Source organism: Megascapheus bottae, chromosome 2 (assembly GCF_031878675.1).
Source record: "Megascapheus bottae isolate mThoBot1 chromosome 2, mThoBot2.hap1, whole genome shotgun sequence".
Classification (NCBI taxonomy): Eukaryota; Metazoa; Chordata; class Mammalia; order Rodentia; family Geomyidae; genus Megascapheus; species Megascapheus bottae.
The window spans coordinates 92,530,171-92,551,173 of record NC_143510.1 but is presented as its reverse complement, the minus strand read 5'-3'; the positions used below and the strand labels follow the sequence as shown (position 1 = coordinate 92,551,173).

The 21,003-nt window shown below is 55.0% G+C and overlaps 2 protein-coding genes across 2 annotated transcripts; both read left to right on the top strand.

Moving 5' to 3' along the window:
- Positions 1-1,956: 1,956 nt before the first annotated feature.
- On the top strand, positions 1,957-5,835 carry LOC150067638 (cytochrome P450 2D17-like). Its single transcript, XM_090354104.1, has 9 exons — positions 1,957-2,145; positions 2,732-2,903; positions 3,298-3,450; positions 3,540-3,700; positions 4,048-4,224; positions 4,329-4,470; positions 4,614-4,801; positions 5,190-5,331; positions 5,432-5,835. The coding sequence occupies exons 1-9, from the start codon at positions 1,957-1,959 to the stop codon at positions 5,608-5,610; spliced, it is 1,503 nt and encodes a 500-aa protein (XP_090210230.1). The 3' UTR covers positions 5,611-5,835.
- Positions 5,836-13,640: 7,805 nt separating this feature from the next.
- LOC150067637 (cytochrome P450 2D17-like) lies at positions 13,641-20,796 on the top strand. The gene is made up of 9 exons (XM_090328835.1): positions 13,641-13,906; positions 14,493-14,664; positions 15,061-15,213; positions 15,303-15,463; positions 15,811-15,987; positions 16,092-16,233; positions 16,372-16,559; positions 20,164-20,305; positions 20,406-20,796. Exons 1-9 carry the CDS (start codon positions 13,718-13,720, stop codon positions 20,582-20,584), a joined length of 1,503 nt encoding a protein of 500 aa, XP_090184961.1. The 5' UTR covers positions 13,641-13,717; the 3' UTR covers positions 20,585-20,796.
- The last annotated feature ends 207 nt before the right edge of the window (positions 20,797-21,003 follow it).

Sequence of the window (21,003 nt, the reverse complement as noted above, 5' to 3'; positions counted from 1 at the left end):
CCAAAAGTGGAGACAGGTTCTAGAGATGGAGTGCTAGCCCTGAACAAAAGATGTTCAGAGACAGTGCACAGACCCTGAGTCAAGCCCCAAAACTGGCCCTAAGTAATAATAATTAATAATAATAACAACTTCGGGAGTGGTTAGGGAAATGTCATGCCGTTTAGTGATACATTTTTGTCTACTCTCTCATTGTTAGTGTCAAAAGTCCACACCAGATGATGCTATTGCAGGTGTCCCCTGGAAGAGGGGCCCTGTGTGGCCTGCCGGCTCCCCTCTCCCACAGAAACATCCTCAGATTCTGAGGGGAGTCGTCCTCCCTGCCTCTCCCGGGGTTCTGGAACAGCCCACTGCCTTAGGCTGAGAAGGATCCAGAAGCTCTAAGTCCTGGGTCTCCAGGAATCCATGCTGCCATGAAATGGATCAGGGAAATTCATGAGCTCCCAGCAGCAATTTTTGTTTGCCAATCCTAGGGCTTGAACTCGGGGCTTAAGCACTGTTCTTGAGCTTTCTCAAGGCTAGAACTCTACCACTTGAGCCACAGCATCAATTCCAGCTTTGCTATGTATGTGGTACCTAGGAATCAACCACCGGTCTTTCTACATGCTGGCAAACACTCTATCACCAGGCCAAACTCTCAGCCAAGCCTCAATTATTTATTTATTTATATCTTTTGGCTACTCTTGGGGCTTGAACTGAGAGTCTGGGTATTGTCCTTGGGCTTCCTCAAGGCCAGTGCTCTACTACATGAGCCATAACGCCACTTTGCCTCTTGACATCTCAACTTCCATCTCCCAGGATCAGGTGAGAGAACATAGGCTGGGCCAGGCCCCATATGGATTTGAAACTCACTGAGGAGAGGCCCCTTCCAGGAAGTCTGAGCCAGGAGAGGCCAGGACTCCCACAGAGCCCTGGGAACTGATGTTGCAATGCCTGAGCCATGGACCCGCATCTGACTCTGTAGCCATTCAAGGAGCATGCGAGTTGTGTGTCACAGTTGGTTTGCAGGGATCTGGCCTCCAGGCAGGTATGAGGGATGTGTGTGATTAGGTATGTGGAGGTCTGACATGGAAAGTGTGCCATGGAAGGTAAGGGAGACAGGAATCCTGGTCCCCTAATAGGGAACCCCAAAACTCCTTGTGAACCATTACACAGAAGGATGAGAGAGGCAGGGGTTGGACCTTGGGGAAGGAATAGACTGGGAAAAGAGCATCAGAGTAGAGCTGCAGGACAAAGCCTGGGGCCTTCCTGCAGACAGGGAGAAAAGCCAAGCAGACCCCGACAAGGACACACATGCCCGGACTCTTCCCAGGAGAACTCAGAGCTCTGTGGGCAGAAGGCCATGACCAGGCCCATCCTTTGGGCTCCAGGGGTTGGGGTCCCACGGAAGCTCATCTGTGTGGAAGGGAGCCAGCCTCAGGCGGGCATTCCATCCTGGGAGGAGACAGGGACTGATGCAGATGGAGGGAGGGCCTCTCCCTCCCAGCTCCCCATTCCAGTCTCTCAATCAGCCCAGCTCACGACAAGGGAAGGCAGGATCCTCAGGAGCAGACGTGAGAAAGCTGTTTTCTAAGAAGAGGTGAGGGAAGGGAAGGACATGACTGAGGAGACGCTGTGGCACATGACAGGGTCCACTGGGGAGGAAGAGTGGGGACAGACAGCCTGCAGACAGCAGTGTGTGCAGCATGAAGGATGGGTCCCTGCTGGGTCTGCCCTGGTCCCAGTGGCCCTGAGTAGCAGTGGGAGAGCTAAGAGGGACAGAGCTCTGCAGCTGCCCCAGCCCAGGAGCTGCCCTGACCCCACCAGTGCCATGGATGGCTGCCAGGGTGGATTCGTGGCAGGAGACAAAGGTCAGCCTCCTTACCTTTCTGAGGGACCTCCCAGGTTGGTTGAGTGCACAGCCCGGTCCTGGGTGTGGGCAGTGGTGCCCAGAGGAGTCCAGTGGGCAGCGAGGCAGCCATGGGGCTGCTGACAGGGGAAGCGCTGTGGCCTGTGGCCCTGGCCCTGGCCACCTTCCTGCTCCTGCTGGAGCTGATGCACCGGTGCCAGCGCTGGGCTGCTCGCTACCCACCAGGCCCTGTGCCCCTGCCAGTACTGGGTAACCTGCTACATATGGATTTCCAGAACCTGCCATACTGCTTCTACAAGGTGAGGAGCTGGTGGTGGGCAGCAGAGGACACGTGGAAGCCCAGACATAGAGCTGGGAAGCCACAGGCCACCCAGGGAGCTCAGCCCAGGAGCTGAGAGGTTTCCTGGGAGAGGCAGTGCAGGGCGTGATTGCAGTCTGGGCTGTCGAGACCCCAGTATGGCAGGCAGAGGCTGGGGTGAGACGCGGCAGTGGGTTTCAGTGCTGGTGCACAAAGCCCAGGTCATGTCCTCTTCTCGTGTTTCCTGATTATCAGAGGGGCTGAGCACTGGGCAGCCTTTCAGGTGGTCATGAGGTAGAGAGAGGCAGTGTCCACTGGAATCTGCTGCTGCTCTGTGATCTTGGGGTCTTCCCTGTGGGGTCACACTCCCTGGGGACGTCTGTGTCTTGTGCACACTGCATGCCTGGAGCTCCTGTGGATACTTTGGGGTTTCTGGGGAGCTGACAGCCAGTGGTCCTTTCCAGGGAGGGTTCCCTGAGCAGAGCCCAGGCCTCCTGCTTACCCTGCTTAATTCACCTGGGTACCCATGACCTGAGGGTGTTTGAAACGGGGTGGTGGATGATAGGATTGTGGGACTCCCTCTACAGCTGCAGCACCGCTTCGGGGAGGTGGTCAGTCTCCAGATGTTCAGGAATCCAGTGGTGGTGCTCAACGGGCTGGAGGCCGTGCGTGAGGCCCTGGTGAAGCACAACGAGGACACCGCTGACCGTCCACCCATGCCCATCTTAGAACACCTGGGCTTCGGACCCAGATCTCAAGGCAAAGGGCAACACGAGGCCGAGGGACTGAACTGCGGGACAGTGACCTAAGGACAGGGGCCCCCTGGGGGGACAGATGGGCAGTGCACGTAGGAGAGCCAAAAGGGGCCAGGAAAGAGCAGTTCAGGGGAGGCAGTGGGAGTGCCCTGGGTGCACCTGAGTTCAGGGGGAGGCGGGGCAGCAATCTGGTGAGGAGGGCAGGAGGGCGGCCGGGGCCATGCACATGGCTCCCATTGGAGGGATCCTTGTATAACCTGTCTTGCAAATTACAGGCAGTAGTGGAGATGGGGCCAGTGTGGAGTCCTCAGGACTGATTGGAGGCAAGGAGGAGGCGGGGTTTGGGTCATGTCTCTGTCACTAATTGCTTCAGGTCCACCTCTTCGCCCCTCCCACAGGTATAGTTATGGCCCGCTACAGCAATGCCTGGAGAGATCAGAGGAGATTCTCTGTGTCCACCTTGAGAAACTTCGGCCTGGGCAAGAAGTCACTGGAGCAGTGGGTGACTGAGGAGGCCGGCTGCCTCTGTGAGGCCTTCGCTGACCACTCTGGTGAGTGATGGCAGGAGGGACGCCAGCTGACAGATGGAATGTGGTGGACAAGGATGAGATTAACTCTCTGACCTCCTTCCTGCTTCCAGGTCGCCCCTTCAGCCCCAACACTCTCCTGAACAAATCAGTGTGCAACGTGATCTCCTCCCTCATCTACGCTCGTCGCTTTGACTATGACGATGCCCTCCTGGACAGGTTGCTGGAGCTGTTGCAGGCCGTTTTGAAGGAAGAATCAACTGCTACCTTCCAAGTGAGAACGCAGGGGAATCTACAGGGCCAGCTCCCTGCAGCTTGAGCTCCAGGGGGAGGATTTGTGCAGGATGCCATGGGGATACATCAGAGAAGGTCAGGCCAAGATCTGGAGGAACTCACACAATGGGCATGAGGACAGGACCAAGGGCCAGGAAGGTCTAGAGAGTGATCCCCTGGGCTGCTCTGTCCCTGGAGCAGAAAGAGCAAGGATGCTGGAACTAGGGAAGGAGAGTGGGGACTAGAAGGGACAGATAGGGCCTGTGTCCATCCTGGAAGACACAGGGTCTGAGAATGGTCCAGCTGTGTAGGGAACACAACTGGACTCCGCCTCCTGTGCTCTCACAGCTGCTGAACGTGGTCCCCATCCTCCTGCACATCCCAGGACTGCCTGGCAAGATCTTCCCCGCATTGAAGGCCTTCATGGCCCTTCTGGACGAGCTGCTGGACGAGCACAGGAGGACCCGGGACCCGGCCGAGCCTTCCCGAGACCTGACCGACGCCTTCCAGGCTGAGGTGGAGAAGGTGAGGTGTGACCACCCCCACCCCACCGATTGGGGTGCCAGTGGAGGGCATCTGGGGCCTTGTCCTCTGCTGCCCAGGCCCAGACCCTCCTTGCTCTCCCACAGGCCCAAGGGAGCCCGGAGAGCAGCTTCAACAAGGCCAACCTGCGGATGGTGTTGGCGGACCTGTTCGCGGCGGGCATGGTGACCTCGTCCACCACGCTGTCCTGGGCCCTGCTGCTCATGATCCTGCACCCCGATGTGCAGCGTGAGCCAGCTGGGGCTGCGGGGGTGGGGCGGGACATTGGAGCAGGGACTCGGCCTAAGCTGGACTGGACTGTCAACACAGAGGTGGGGAGCTCGGGGCCGGGGCTTGGGAACTGACTGCCCTGACCCTGCTCGTCCACGCAGGCCTCGTGCAGGAGGAGATCGATGAGGTGATCGGGCAGGGGCGGCGGCCGGAGATGGAGGACCAGGCCCGCATGCCCTTCACCAACGCAGTGATCCACGAGGTGCAGCGCTTTGCGGACATTGCCCCAGTGGGTGCTCCCCACATGACCACTCGGGACATTGAGGTCCGAGGCTTCCTCATCCCCAAGGTAAAGCCTCGTCCATCACCCAGTGACCATCCACCTCCACCACCACTTAGCCTGTACATGGTGCAGGTACTACAATTTGGGACTCCCATTTTCTAGTCTGGGTGATGTGGGATGCAGGTGGAAAGTTCCTTCTTGTGCTGAGCATCCCTGGAGTCAGGGGAAAGGCAGACCTGCAGGGCCAGAGAGAGGGTCACCATCAGGAGACAAGGCCTGCAGGCCAACGAGCACAGTGTCTCCTCCCACTGGGGCCACAAAGGCGGCACCCTTGAGCTGCCGTGGCCCAGGGGCAGATGGAAGAACGCACGTGGACCAGGGCAGTGGCCACGGATTTCGTGACAGGAGAGGGAGTGGGGGGTCCTGTGCGCCCCTCACCTCACCCCTCCACCAGGGCACCACGCTGCTCACCAACCTGTCCTCGGTGCTGAAGGACGAGCGCGTCTGGGAGCAGCCCTTCCGCTTCCACCCCGCGCACTTCCTGGACGCCCAGGGCCGCTTTGTGAAGCCCGAGGCCTTCATGCCCTTCTCAGCAGGTGCGTGGGGCTCGGCTCCCTGGCCCGTGCTGGGGTCACAGGGTGGCTGCGAGGTGGCCCCAGGCCCCAGCTGACCGATCCCGCTCGCTGTCCCCCACAGGCCGCCGCGTGTGCCTCGGGGAGCCCCTGGCACGCATGGAGCTCTTCCTCTTCTTCACCTGCCTCCTGCAGCGCTTCAGCTTCTCGGTGCCCGCGGGCCAGCCCCGGCCCAGCACCCTTGGGATCTATGAAACTGTGGTGATGCCGGCCCCCTACAAGCTGTGTGCTGTGCCCCGCTAGAGGCGACACTACGGCCCCACTCGCATCCTAGCTGCTGGCTATAACCACAAGGGATTTGGTGGCTGTCACACAAACCCTGCTTGAAACTTCCCCCACCCCTGTCTTTCCTGATCTGACCATGGGGCTCTACTGGAAGCATTGCATGGTGAACTTCAGTGAACAGTAGACTCCTTTGCCCTCGCCCACAACCCTCCAGTGACAAATAAATTCCTGCCCAAGTCATTACCAGAGCAGTCCAGAGGTTCCTGGCTGCAGGAGGAGGTGTCTGTGTTAAGGGTCCGGGGGTGGGGGGCGGGTCGACCCCATTGGGCCCCTTCCCCACAACCTCATGGCTGTAATGATCCTCTCAGCAACACCGTCATGTCTCTTTTCTTTTGGAAAGAAGGAATGGCAGTACTGGGTTTGAACTCCAAGCCTTGAGTTGACTAGGCAGGGCCTCTTCCACTCAAGCTACGTCCCAGCCCCAGCTTCTTACATGAGAATCCAAAGTAGACGGGTCAGGCAGGCAGGCGGTGGGCCAGGAGCAAAAAGCCTCCCTGCAAGACCTGATGGGCGCCAAGAGGGAACCCCCTGCTGAGCTCTCCAGCCACCAGAGGCAGGACTGTTGGGCTGCCCTCACCCTGGAAGCCTGCGGTGGAGCTTGAAGGACCAGAAGCTGCTGCAGAGTGAGGCGGTGGCCTTCCATAATGCTGGCTTTACAACATCCTTTTTTCAGTGGAAAACCCAGGCATGTAGACACCTTGCTCAGAACCTTAGAGTGGGTTTTAGAAGTGGAAATCATTAGTGAGTGAACAGAAAGCCCCCCTCCACCCTCCCTCAATGCTAGTGGGGTCTGGGAAGGAGGGACGCTGAGCCAGCAGCTGCCTTCTCCCTGGAGGGCCAGCAGCCCTTCCAGACCACTCACAAGACCATTAGAGACTCTAAATGGCAAGAAGAAAGAATGCAGGCATGGAAATAGCTTGTAATTCCACCTCCACATCAAGAGGAAATCTGTAAAGACCAAAAGGGGGGGTGTCCTGAGCCGTGTGAGCAAAATAGTTGGAAAACACATTAGAGATGGGAAAAGCCAGAAGATGCTGCAGCTTCCCCAGTGTAGCCACCACCGCAGGAGGCTGCAGCATCATCCGAATCCACACACAGGGAAGACTCTCCTCGCGTCTAGCCAAGAAGGTGGTGGCTTCAGTGGAAGCAGACCAAGGAAGAAAAGGGATCCTATATTTCTTGTTAGCTCTTGTGGATCAAGGGTCACGATTTCCAAATCTTAGACACTCAAAACACCCAACAAGAAAAAAGAAGAATTTGGGGCCAGGAGTTTGGCCTAGTGGTAGAGTGCTTGCCTCGCATGCACTCAGGTTCGATTCCTCAGTACCCCACATACATAGCAAAAAGCCGGAAGTGGTGCTGAGGCTCAAGTAGTAGAGTGCTAGCCTTGAGCAAGTCCAAGGACAGTGCTCAAGCCCAGAACTGGCAACAAACAAACAAACAAACAAACAAATAAGTACTGAAAATTAAAAAAGAGAAAAGAAGAATTTAAAAGTAGAAGCATGCTGGGCTCCACTGTGGCATGCCTCTAATCTACCTGCTCAGGAGGCTGAGATCTAAGGATCACAGTTCACAGCCAGCCAGGCAGGAAAGTCCGCGAGACTCATCTCCAACAAACCACTCAGGAACATCCAGAAGTCCCCGTGAGGTTTGAAGAAAGGAGACCTCCATGTGCTTGTTCAGGAAGAGAAGAGTTGATTAGCAGAACAAAACCACCGGCCTACACAACGTGGAGGCACAGGGAAGGAGGAACTAATGATGGTGATGTAGTGAGAGGGGGGAAGGAGCTGTGGCTGCAGCTGATGTGGGGGGGACCCCAGGCCCCGGGACCCTCACACAGTCTGAAGGAGGCATGACTGGGCTGGATGCGGACGTGACCTCACAGCCTGGGCCTCCCACTGTCCCAGATGTGTCAGTTACTTCACATGACAGGCGCTGGGCAGGGACTTCCAGAGAGGGCCATGGGTGTCCAGAGGAAGGGGACATTTTTTCCTGAGCAGACTTCACATTTCCGCCTTTTGATGGTCATAAAGGGGCACTGACTCTCCAGCCACTTCCTGCAGGCAACGGGTTGCAACATGAGTGGTGAAAGGTGAGATGCCACCTGGTCAAAGGAAGGTGGCAGCAAGGGTTTTTGGTGGTGAACCCACCTGTGTCTTTGGATGAAATCTGAAGTCTTATGAGGCAGGGGATAGGCAATTAGAAAAACATGAGAGGGCACATAGAAGGCAGAAGGAAGGGCAGCCATCCACTAAGGTGGAAAAGAAAAAACTGAATGACTTGGCTAGTTAGTTCCTGCTGTGTTCCCTGCAATTGATGGATCAGGTTTCTAACTGACTTTTACCAGATGACTGGCTAGGGGAGAGCATCACAGACTGGTTAAGGAGAACCAGTCAGAAGCTGGGGCTGCATTGGAGTGGTTAAGGGACCAGTGGGAGGCCTGAATCTTTGCCTGTAACTGGATTATTGATATCTGGATTATAATGTCTGAATATATGCATGGGAGACCCACACACGTACCAAGGCAAACTGTCTTGAGTCTAAGGCTCACTATAAATTCCTTTCCAGTTAGAAGAAACACAGGTATAAATATTAGATAGGCATGCTTATTAACTACTTTGTTTTGACCTCTTACCCAGGTTAATTTTGAAAGGGCGAGCGCAAAATGACTCCATTTATGATCTGACTCCATTCCATCTTCTCTGTACTTTTTCCAGCTGCTCTCAGATGGTCCCTTGGTGGATGCGCAGGGAATGAGGCCTCATGTGGCATTTTTCATTCTTGCTAGGATGGCATGTCTCACGTTGGAGGGGAAGGTGACTAACAAATTAATGAGTTTTTGCCATGAGACCCTTTTCTAGCTCCAACTGAAGCAGCAAGGAGATCAATAGAAAGTTTCTAGGCAGGGCTTACCTAGAACTAGTTAAGAAAAGAAGTCGTCATTGAGCAATAAATACTTGTAAAAGTTGTTTGCCCCTCTGTGGGTCTGACTAAACACCACAGAGGGTCAAATCTGTAATGATAAAACTCAATAGTCGTGATGAGAGTTTTGAAACAGCAACTGATTATGCAACCTAGTTAATGTTTATCGGAATATAGATAATTCTTTAGGATACGAATTAAGATTGAAACCATTTCCAGTTCTGTATCCAAGGCTGCTTACACACTTGGGAAGCTGACTTTCCAAGTGTGTTCACACCCAAATCTTAAGAGCATCTTTGTTGCTTGAGTTTTAAACTGCCCACTTTTTCTTTAGGCCTGCAGCACCAGTTAAGTCTTGGTTACCTTAGAAATACACAGAGTTTGAGTTTAAAACTGCCCAGTTTTTCTTTTGGCCAGTGGAGCTAGCTAAGACTTGATTTCCGGAAAACTTGTAAACACATTTTGGTAAAGAGACACATAGCTAAACATTGACCTCTGAACAGTTGCTAGAAGACTTAGGTGTCTCATGAAAATTCATCATGTGGCCAAGATGGCAAATTTCTGGGAAAGTCACAATGATAAGAAAACTTGGGGGAGCTTTATTAAGTAAGCAAACAGACAAGCAGACAAAGGGACTAACAGACAAACGGAAAGGAAGGAGCACACTCTGAGTATGGGTACTCTCGAGGAGAGACAGCCAGTTTTAGCTAACAGAATTCAAGTCTAGGTAGGACATCTTGCTTTCAAGAGGGAATCTAGAGGTGGGAGTCCTCTCAGCCTGAGTCTCACTCTCAAGGACACAAACCAAAGGGCTGTTGGCTGGAATGGATACAATCCAATGGCGAATAATCTCTGGTTAACAGGTTGTCAAAGAGAGACAGCGACAGAAACAGATTAAACTGTTACAAGACAAGGAAAGTTGCCTTTCTAGGTAGACCAGATGGCTGAGAGGCACAGAAGTGAAAGTCAAGAGAGGGAGTTTGCTTACAGAAACAAAGAGGACAAGCAAGGAGAGCAAAGAAAGCTTGAAGGTATATCCTCTGACCATTCACTACTGCGTTGGCAGAAAGTGCTTCAATAAAAATAAGGTCCTTTGGCTTTATGAATTTGTTTGGTGAGGACCTAGGAGTCCAATAAGAACATAGAAGGGGTACGCAGGATGCAGAGGAGGTCTGCAAGGATATGGTGGGGGGGAGGTGTCTGTAAGGACATAGAGCCCATTTCTTAATTCAGACATCTCCAAGATGAGAAGCAACTGGCCAAAAGGTGTTGGGGATCCCATAGGCATGGTACTATGTCAAAAAAGACAGACAGACAGACAGACAGACAGACAGACAGACAGACAGACAGAGGGCTTTTAGACAGAAGTCATTCACCAGATGTAGAGAGGGGCTTGTGTGGTAGATGCATAGCCCACAGTGGTAAAAGCGAGAAGTCCAAGGTGGGGCTCTTTTGGCTATCAGCAGTTTGGGCCCAAGGAAAGGTGGTCAGGAGGCAGAATGACCCTTGGAGAGAGAAGAGAAAGGGAACCAGGGACTGAATCTATCCACTCCCAGGTTCAGGGCCATCTGTAAGGCTGGCCAAAAGGAGAGTTTATTGGTGGGAGAGCAGACTGCCGCCCTGGATGAGATGGAGGCATGCAGTGGTGACTTCTGATAGGGAGAAGGGTTATTCAGGGAGAGGGCGGGAAGATGGTGTGGCCACAGCAGATGCACAAGTGACCTCAGCTAGAGGACCTCCGGCCTCCCGCTGCCCCAGGAACACCGGGTACCAAGGTTACAGGTGCTGGTCAGGGCCCTCGAGGGAGGGCCACACGGGTATGGAGGGAAAACAAACAGGAAGAAGCCGTTTTCCTTGGTGGACCTAACACTGGCGCTGTGGCTCAAGTGGTAGAGCACTGGCTTTGAACACAGAGAAGCTTAGGGGCCACACACAGGCCCTGATTTTGAGCACCAGGACCAGCAAAAACAAAAACAAAAAAAATTAAGTAAACAATTACTTGACTAACAGACTTCGGTCCACCATTTTCTCTCCACAGCCCCCTCTGGATCAGTCATCTTGGTTTGGTTTGGTTGGTTTTCTTGCCAGTCCTAGGGCTTGAACTCGGGGCCTGAGCACTGTCCTTGGGCTTTCTCAAGGATAGAGTTCTACCACTTGAGCCACAACACCACTTCTGGCTTTTGGTTTGTATGTGGTAACGAGGAATTGAACCCAGGGCTTCGTGCATGCTAAGCGAGTGCTCTACCACTAGGCCAAACTCCCGGCCTCTCATTTTATTTTTGAAAAGTCTTTTGCCATTTTGGCCCTTCTTCTCTGACTTTGCTTTCTTAAGTAGCCCTGCCGTTCTGTGTGTGTGTGTGTGTGTGTGTGTGTGTGTGTGTGTGTGTGTGTAAATATATAGCTGGGTGCCAATGGCTCACACCTGTAATCCTAGCTACTCAGGAGGCTGAGATCTGAGGATCCCAGTTCAAAGCCAGCCCAGCCAGGGCACTAAAATCCATGAGATTCTTATCTCCAATTAGCCACCAGGAAACTGAAGTGGCCCTGTGGCTCAGGGGGTAGAGCAGTAGCCTTGAGCTGAAGAGCTCAGGGACAGCACCTATGATGGACCAAAAAAGAAAAGAAAATATTAAACTGTTTTGTAAATGTTTGTTACTTCTTGCAGGTCTCTTTTCACTGGGCCACGCTTCCCACCTCCTATATAGGAAACGAGAATTGTGTTGCCCTTTCTGCCTCTCAGCCCCAGACAACTGACTTGGCTTAATTCACGGCAGATCTGAAGCACTGTTAGAGCCAGTGCGTGCAGAGGAGACTGCTTTACGGGTCCTGATGGCCTCGGAGTCTTTAACCATAGGGTCCAGTCTTGCATTTGGCCCCAGCCTCGCGATTCTACTGCTGTCTCACTTGATGACCTTAGAAGAACCTTTTTCCATGCTCCACAGAGAACAGGGCTGTCACCCGACCTGTGTGTCTGCAGAAGAACTTGCTTGCATGGCACAGCTCAGCTCATTCTCCTCTGGGGCTGATTTTCTTTTGTCAGAAACCTGGAATCATTTACTCTCTGAGGTTCTAGATTCAGAGCTTCTAACCCACCAAAAGCTTGGCTAACCTCTAGCTTCTTCTCTGCCATCCTCTTGCTCCTTCTTCCACCCCTTGAAGTCTTACAAGCCAGTGACAGTTCGTATGTGCTCAGCCAATGGACTGAAAAGAACTTCTGGGTTTACCTACCAGTTTGTCTGGTTTGACTAAGATGCTGAGGCCTTTGTGCCTTCAGGGCAGTCCAGTGGGGCAGAGCAAGCCATGAGCTGACCATTGCCACAGCGTCCGACAGTGGTGCTCACGTGTCTGGCAAGCGCTGTGTGGCTGGGGAGGCTAACTACGACTTTTTGGACATGATCTCTTTCCCCTTCTTTTTTTTTTTAAAGTAAATACATGGATTGAAATTAAATAATTCAGCCCCTGCCTTCAAAATGAAAAGGGCTTTTTTAGCCGGGTGCTGGTGGCTCACATCTATAATTTTAGCTACTCGGAGGCTGAGATCTGAGGATCGTGGCTCTAAGCCTGCCACAGCATGAAAGTTCGTGAGACTCTTCTCACCAATCAACCACCAGAAAGCTGGAAGGGATGGATCAGGTGGTAGAGCATAGCCTTGAGCTGAAGAGATTAGGGTAGCACCCAGGCCCAGAGTTCGAGCCCCAGGACTGGACGAAAAAAAAAAAAGTAAAGGAATTTTTTAAGCAAAACCAATAACCTCTCCACCCACCTCCCCCAAACCATCCATCAAGTCTCAGGTTAGTGAATGCTTTAGAATGCTCTGAGAAGGGAATCTAAGGTAAGCAAAGAGGACGTCCATGCTGGGTTGGACCTTTGGCTTTGGTTTTCCTGCTTCCTCTCAATACTCCTTTACTCATCCCCTGAGAGTGCTTTCAGAGTGCTGAAAATTAGGTGATTTAAGAAGGCGACTCAGGGTTCCAAGTTGTGAGGAAATGGAGGTAGGAGCAGAAGATCTGAGATTCCGGCTTTGTTACCAAGGACAGAAGGCTGAAAAGTAAATGTTTAAATCCAAAAAATTAAAAAATAAATATCTGAATAGGCGCTCCCAAAAGTACCACCCGGGGCTCTCCAGTGTTGCTAGACAGCAAAGAAACCCCTTTGTTTTGTTTTGTTTTGTTTTGTTTGTTTGTTTTGCCAGTCCTGGGCTTGAGCTCAGGGCCTGAGCACTGTCCTTGGACTTTCTCAAAGCTAGAGCTCTACCACTTGAGCCTCAGCACCACTTCCGGCTTTTTTCTATATATGTGGTACCGAGGAATCGAACCCGGGTCTTCATGCATGCTAGGCAAGCACTTTAACCACTAGGCCAAACTCCCAGCCCATGAGACCCCTTTTTCTCACAAGCACAGGACAGGCAGCAGAGCCTCTGTGCCTCTGCCCTGGTGCACAGGGCATTGCAGGCCCGGTCCCTTCCCTCCTGACTCCGTCTCCTCATCTGTGGAGTGGCCATGCTGGGTTGTTGGGGGCTTTAGCACCTATGCCTGCTCCCCAATGTGTCCCCCCATCTCCCTCAGCCTCACCTGCTTCCCAATATGTTGCCCTTGCCCCCCAGCCTCTGACTTAGGAGATTCTGGCCCAGGTGTAGGACCTGGGCTCTGCCAGCCCCAACAGGTCACTACTTCCCCATTCACCTGTGAAGGCAGAAGCACAATCCAACCACTCAGCAGGGGCACGGGGACAAGAGCTGTTCCCCTATGCTTGGGAAAATTGTGGAGATCAGAGATTTTGGCAGAAGGATGCCAAAACTAAGACAAGATGCCCACACTAAGATTTGAAGTTCAAAGTTCACTGCAGCAGATACCTCAAAACCCTGGACACCACAGACAAGAAGGCCAAGAAGCTGAAGGGGCTAAAACAAACCACTGAGTAGCAGTGGGAGACCTAAGAGGAACAGAGCTCTGCAGCTGCCCCAGCCCAGGAGCTGCCCTGACCCCACCAGCGCCATGGATGTCTGCCAGGGTGGATTCCTGGCAGGAGACAAAGGTCAGCCTCCTTACCTTTCTGAGGGACCTCCCAGGTTGGTTGAGTGCACAGCCCGGTCCTGGGTGTGGGCAGTGGTGCCCAGAGGAGTCCAGTGCGCAGCGAGGCAGCCATGGGGCTGCTGACAGGGGAAGCGCTGTGGCCTGTGGCCCTGGCCCTGGCCATCTTCCTGCTCCTGCTGGACCTGATGCACCGGCGCCAGCGCTGGGCTGCTCGCTACCCACCAGGCCCTGTGCCCCTGCCAGTACTGGGAAACCTGCTGCACATGGACTTGCAGAACCTGCCATACTGCTTCTACAAGGTGAGGAGCTGGTGGTGGGCAGCAGAGGACACGTGGAAGCCCAGACACAGAGCTGGGAACCCACAGGCCACCCAGGGAGCTCAGCCCAGGAGCTGAGAGGCTTCCTGGGAGAGGCAGTGCAGGGCGTGATTGCAGTCTGGGCTGTCGAGACCCCAGTGTGGCAGGCAGAGGCTGGGGTGAGACGCGGCAGTGGGTTTCAGTGCTGGTGCACAAAGCCCAGGTCATGTCCTCTTCTCGTGTTTCCCGATTATCAGAGGGGCTGAGCACTGGGCAGCCTTTCAGGTGGTCATGAGGTAGAGAGAGGCAGTGTCCACTGGAATCTGCTGCTGCTCTGTGATCTTGGGGTCTTCCCTGTGGGGTCACACTCCCTGGGGACGTCTGTGTCTTGTGCACACTGCATGCCTGGAGCTCCTGTGGATACTTTGGGGTTTCTGGGGAGCTGACAGCCAGTGGTCCTTTCCAGGGAGGGTTCCCTGAGCAGAGCCCAGGCCTCCTGCTTACCCTGCTTAATTCACCTGGGTACCCATGACCTGAGGGTGTTTGAAACGGGGTGGTGGATGATAGGATTGTGGGACTCCCTCTACAGCTGCAGCACCGCTTCGGGGAGGTGGTCAGTCTCCAGATGTTCAGGAATCCAGTGGTGGTGCTCAACGGGCTGGAGGCCGTGCGTGAGGCCCTGGTGAAGCACAACGAGGACACCGCTGACCGTCCACCCATGCCCATCTTTGAACACCTGGGCTTCGGACCCAGATCTCAAGGCAAAGGGCAACACGAGGCCGAGGGACTGACCTGCGGGACAGTGACCTGAGGACAGGGGCCTCCTGGGGGGACAGATGGGCAGTGCATCTGGGAGAGCCAAAAGGGGCCAGGAAAGAGCAGTTCAGGGGAGGCAGTGGGAATGCCCTGGGTGCACCTGAGTTCAGGGGGAGGCGGGGCAGCAATCTGGTTGGAGGAGGGCAGGAGGGGGGCCTGGGCCATGCACATGGCTCCCATTGGAGGGATCCTTGTGTAACCTGTCTTGCAAATTACAGGCAGAGGTGGAGATGGGGCCAGTGTGGAGTCCTCAGGACTGATTGGAGGCAAGGAGGAGGCGGGGTTTGGGTCATGTCTCTGTCACTAATTGCTTCAGGTCCACCTCTTCGCCCCTCCCACAGGTATAGTTATGGCCCGCTACAGCAATGCCTGGAGAGATCAGAGGAGATTCTCTGTGTCCACCTTGAGAAACTTCGGCATGGGCAAGAAGTCACTGGAGCAGTGGGTGACTGAGGAGGCCGGCTGCCTCTGTGAGGCCTTCGCTGACCACTCCGGTGAGTGATGGCAGGAGGGACGCCAGGTGAAAGGTGGAATGTGGTGGACAGGGATGAGATTAACTCTCTGACCTCCTTCCTGCTCCCAGGTCATCCCTTTAGCCCCAACAGTCTCCTGAAAAAAGCTGTGTGCAACGTGATCTCCTCCGTCATCTACGCTCGTCGCTTTGACTATGACGATGCCCTCCTGGACAGGTTGCTGGAGCTGTTGCAGGCCGTTTTGAAGGAAGAATCAACTGCTACCTTCCAAGTGAGAACGCAGGGGAATCTACAGGGCCAGCTCCCTGCAGCGGGAGTTCCAGGGGGAGGATTTGTGCAGGATGCCATGCGGATACATCAGAGAAGGTCAGGCCAAGATCTGGAGGAACTCACACAATGGGCATGAGGACAGGACCAAGGGCCAGGAAGGTCTAGAGAGTGATCCCCTGGGCTGCTCTGTCCCTGGAGCAGAAAGAGCAAGGATGCTGGAACTAGGGAAGGAGAGTGGGGACTAGAAGGGACAGATAGGGCCTGTGTCCATCCTGGAAGACACAGGGTCTGAGAATGGTCCAGCTGTGCAGGGAACACACCTGGACTCCGCCTCCTGTGCTCTCACAGCTGCTGAACGCGGTCCCCATCCTCCTGCACATCCCAGGACTGCCTGGCAAGATCTTCCCCGCACAGAAGGCCTTCATGGCCCTTCTGGACGAGCTGCTGGACGAGCACAGGAGGACCCGGGACCCGGCCGAGCCTCCCCGAGACCTGACCGACGCCTTCCAGGCTGAGGTGGAGAAGGTGAGGTGTGACCACCCCCACCCCACCGATTGGGGTGCCAGTGGAGGGCATCTGGGGCCTTGTCCTCTGCTGCCCAGGCCCAGACCCTCCTTGCTCTCCCACAGGCCCAAGGGAGCCCGGAGAGCAGCTTCAACGAGGACAACCTGCGTGTGGTGGTGGCGGACCTGTTCATGGCGGGCATGGTGACCACGTCCACCACGCTGTCCTGGGCCCTGCTGCTCATGATCCTGCACCCGGACGTGCAGCGTGAGCCAGCTGGGGCTGCGGGGGGGGGGCAATGGAGTGGGGACTCGACCTCCCCTGGACTGGACTATCAACACAGAGGGGGGGAGGTCGGGGCCCGGGCCTGGGGACTGACAGCTCTGGACCTGCTCCTCCCCGCAGGACGGGTGCAGGAGGAGATCGATGAGGTGATCGGGCAGGGGCGGCGGCCTGAGATGGAGGACCAGGCCCGCATGCCCTTCACCAGCGCGGTGATCCACGAGGTGCAGCGCTTTGCGGACATTATCCCAATGGGTGCTCCCCACATGACGACCCATGACATTGAGATCCACAGATTCCTCATCCCCAAGGTAAAGCCTCATCCATCACCCAGTGACCATCCACGTCCACCACCACTTACCAGTGACCACCCACCTTCACCACTTACTAGTGACCACCCACCACCACCACTAACCAGTGACCATCTACCACCACCACTTACCAGTGACCATCCACGTCCACCACCACTTACCAGTGACCATCCACCACCACCACTTACCAGTGACCATCCACCACCACCACTAACTAGTGACCATCCACCACCACCACTTACCAGTGACCATCCATGTCCTCCACCACTTACCAGTGACCATCCACGTCCACCACCACTTACCAGTGACCATCCACCACCACCACTTACCAGTGACCATCCACCACCACCACTAACTAGTGACCATCCACCACCACCACTTACCAGTGACCATCCATGTCCTCCACCACTTACCAGTGACCATCCACGTCCACCACCACTTACCAGTGACCATCCACCACCACCACTTACCAGTGACCATCCACCACCACCACTAACTAGTGACCATCCACCATCACCACTTACCAGTGACCATCCACCACCACCACTTACCAGTGACCATCCACATCCACCACTTACCAGTGACCATCCAAGTCCATCACCACTTACCAGTGACCATCCACATCCACCACCACTTACCAGTGACCATCCACCACCACCACCACTTACCAGTGACCATCCACCACCACCACCACTTACCAGTGACCATCCACATCCACCATTTACCAGTGACCATCCACCACCACCACTTACCAGTGACCATCCACATCCACCACCACTTACCAGTGACCATCCACCACCACCATTTAACAGTGACCATCCAAGTCCATCACCACTTACCAGTGACCATCCACCACCACCACTTACCAGTGACCATCCACGTCCATCACCACTTACCAGTGACCATCCACGTCCACCACCACTTACCAGTGACCATCCACCACCACCACTCTGTGAACATCCACCACCACCATTTACCAGTGATCATCCACCACCACCACTTACCAGTGACCATCCACCACCACCACTTACCAGTGACCATCCACGTCCACCACCACTTACCAGTGACCATCCACCACCACCACTTACCAGTGACCATCCATGTCCACCACCACTTACCAATGACCATCCACGTCCACCACCACTTACCAGTGACCATCCACGTCCACCACCACTTACCAGTGACCACCCACCACCACCACTAACCAGTGACCATCCATGTCCACCACCACTAACCAGTGACCATCCACCATCACCACTTACCAGTGACCATCCATGTCCACCACCACTTACCAGTGACCATCCACGTCCACCACCACTTACCAGTGACCATCCACCACCACCACTAACTAGTGACCATCCACCACCACCACTAACCAGTGACCATCCACCACCACCACTTACCAGTGACCATCCACCATCACCACTTACCAGTGACCATCCACGTCCACCACCACTTACCAGTGACCATCCACCACCACCACTTACCAGTGACCATCCACCACCACCACTTACCAGTGACCATCCACCATCACCACTTACCAGTGACCATCCACGTCCACCACCACTTACCAGTGACCATCCACCATCACCACTTACCAGTGACCATCCACGTCCACCACCACTTACCAGTGACCATCCACCACCACCACTTACCAGTGACCATCCACATCCACCACCACTTACCAGTGACCATCCACATCCACCACCACTTACCAGTGACCATCCACCACCACCACTTACCAGTGACCATCCACATCCACCACTTACCAGTGACCATCCACGTCCACCACCATTGACCAGTGACCATCCACCACCACCACTTACCAGTGACCATCCACCACCACCACTAACCAGTGACCATTCACATCCACCACTTACCAGTGACCATCCACGTCCACCACCACTTACCAGTGACCATCCACCACCACCACTAACTAGTGACCATCCACCACCACCACTTACCAGTGACCATCCACCACCACCACTTACCAGTGACCATCCACCACCACCACTTACCAGTGACCATCCACGTCCACCACCACTTACCAGTGACCATCCACGTCCACCACCACTTACCAGTGACCATCCACGTCCACCACCACTTACCAGTGACCATCCACGTCCACCACCACTTACCAGTGACCATCCACCACCACCACTTACCAGTGACCATCCACCACCACCACTTACCAGTGACCATCCATGTCCACCACCACTTACCAGTGACCATCCATGTCCACCACCACTTACCAGTGACCATCCACCACCACCACTTACCAGTGACCATCCACGTCCACCACCACTTACCAGTGACCATCCACCATCACCACTTACCAGTGACCATCCACGTCCACCACCACTTACCAGTGACCATCCACCACCACCACTTACCAGTGACCATCCATGTCCACCACCACTTACCAGTGACCATCCATGTCCACCACCACTTACCAGTGACCATCCACCACCACCACTTACCAGTGACCATCCACATCCACCACTTACCAGTGACCATCCACGTCCACCACCATTTACCAGTGACCATCCACCACCACCACCATTTACCAGTGACCATCCACGTCCACCACCACTTACCAGTGACCATCCACGTCCACCACCACTTACCAGTGACCATCCACCACCACCACTAACCAGTGACCATCCACCACCACCACTTACCAGTGACCATCCACCACCACCACTTACCAGTGACCATCCATGTCCACCACCACTTACCAGTGACCATCCACCACCACCACTAACCAGTGACCATCCACATCCACCACCACTTACCAGTGACCATCCACGTCCACCACCACTTACCAGTGACCATCCACCACCACCACTTACCAGTGACCATCCACCACCACCACTAACCAGTGACCATCCACCACCACCACTTACCAGTGACCATCCATGTCCACCACCACTTACCAGTGACCATCCACATCCACCACTTACCAGTGACCATCCACGTTCACCACCACTTACCAGTGACCATCCATGTCCTCCACCACTTACCAGTGACCATCCACTACCACCACTTACCAGTGACCATCCACCACCACCACTTACCAGTGACCATCCACCACCATCACTTACCAGTGACCATCCACCACCACCACTTACCAGTGACCATCCACGTCCACCACCACTTCCCAGTGACCATCCACGTCCACCACCACTTACCAGTGACCATCCACGTCCACCACCACTTACCAGTAATCATCCACGTCCACTACCACTTACCAGTGACCATCCACCACCACCATTTAGCCTATACTTGGTGCAAGTAATACAATTTGGGACTCCCATTTGATAATACCCAGGGTGATGCAGACAGGTGCTCAGTACCTCTGGAACTATGGAAAGTCAGATTGACCTTCAGGGCCAGTGGGAGGGTCAGCACAAATGAGATGGGCCTGGGGGTGCACCATGTCAAGGTGTCCCCTTCTGCTGTGGCAAAAATGGCGGTGCTCTGGAGCTGCCGTGGCCCAGTGACACATGAAAGAACGCACGTGAACCAGGGCAGTGGCCACGGATTTCGTGACAGGTGAGGGAGTGGGGGGTCCTGTGCGCCCCTCACCTCACCCCTCCACCAGGGCACCACGCTGCTCACCAACCTGTCCTCGGTGCTGAAGGACGAGCGCGTCTGGGAGCAGCCCTTCCGCTTCCACCCCGCGCACTTCCTGGACGCCCAGGGCCGCTTTGTGAAGCCCGAGGCCTTCATGCCCTTCTCAGCAGGTGCGTGGGGCTCGGCTCCCTGGCCCGTGCTGGGGTCACAGGGTGGCTGCGAGGTGGCCCCAGGCCCCAGCTGACCGATCCCGCTCGCTGTCCCCCACAGGCCGCCACGCGTGCCTCGGGGAGCCCCTGGCACGCATGGAGCTCTTCCTCTTCTTCACCTGCCTCCTGCAGCGCTTCAGCTTCTCGGTGCCCGCGGGCCAGCCCCGGCCCAGCACCCTTGGGGTCTTTGAAGCTTTGGTGATGCCGGCCCCCTACAAGCTGTGTGCTGTGCCCTGCTAGAGGGACCTCCACGTCTGCTCTCCCACCCAGCGGCAGGCTACACACACATTGGGCAATTGCTGGCTTTACCCAGAATTCACCTTCCAGTGTCCCCAGGACGGGCCCTCCCTACCCACCTCTCACCCCTGGACCCTGTGAAGGATGGCTGTTTGGATCCTCAGCTGACAGCAGCCCCGTAGCTACATGCCAACTCTCAGGTCATGAGCAGCACGGTCCATGGTCCATAGGTTCTGGCCTCGGGATGGGGGTGGCGGGGTGTCAGGGCCATGGGTGAAGGGGGTGAGGAGAGTGCCTCTGGAGACCTCATTTCACCCCATCACCACCACTGTACAGCCCCTGCGTCTCAGACAACACTATCACATCTGCTTCCTTTTGGGGGGAAGGAAGGGCTGCACTGGGTTTGAACTCTAAGCCTTGAA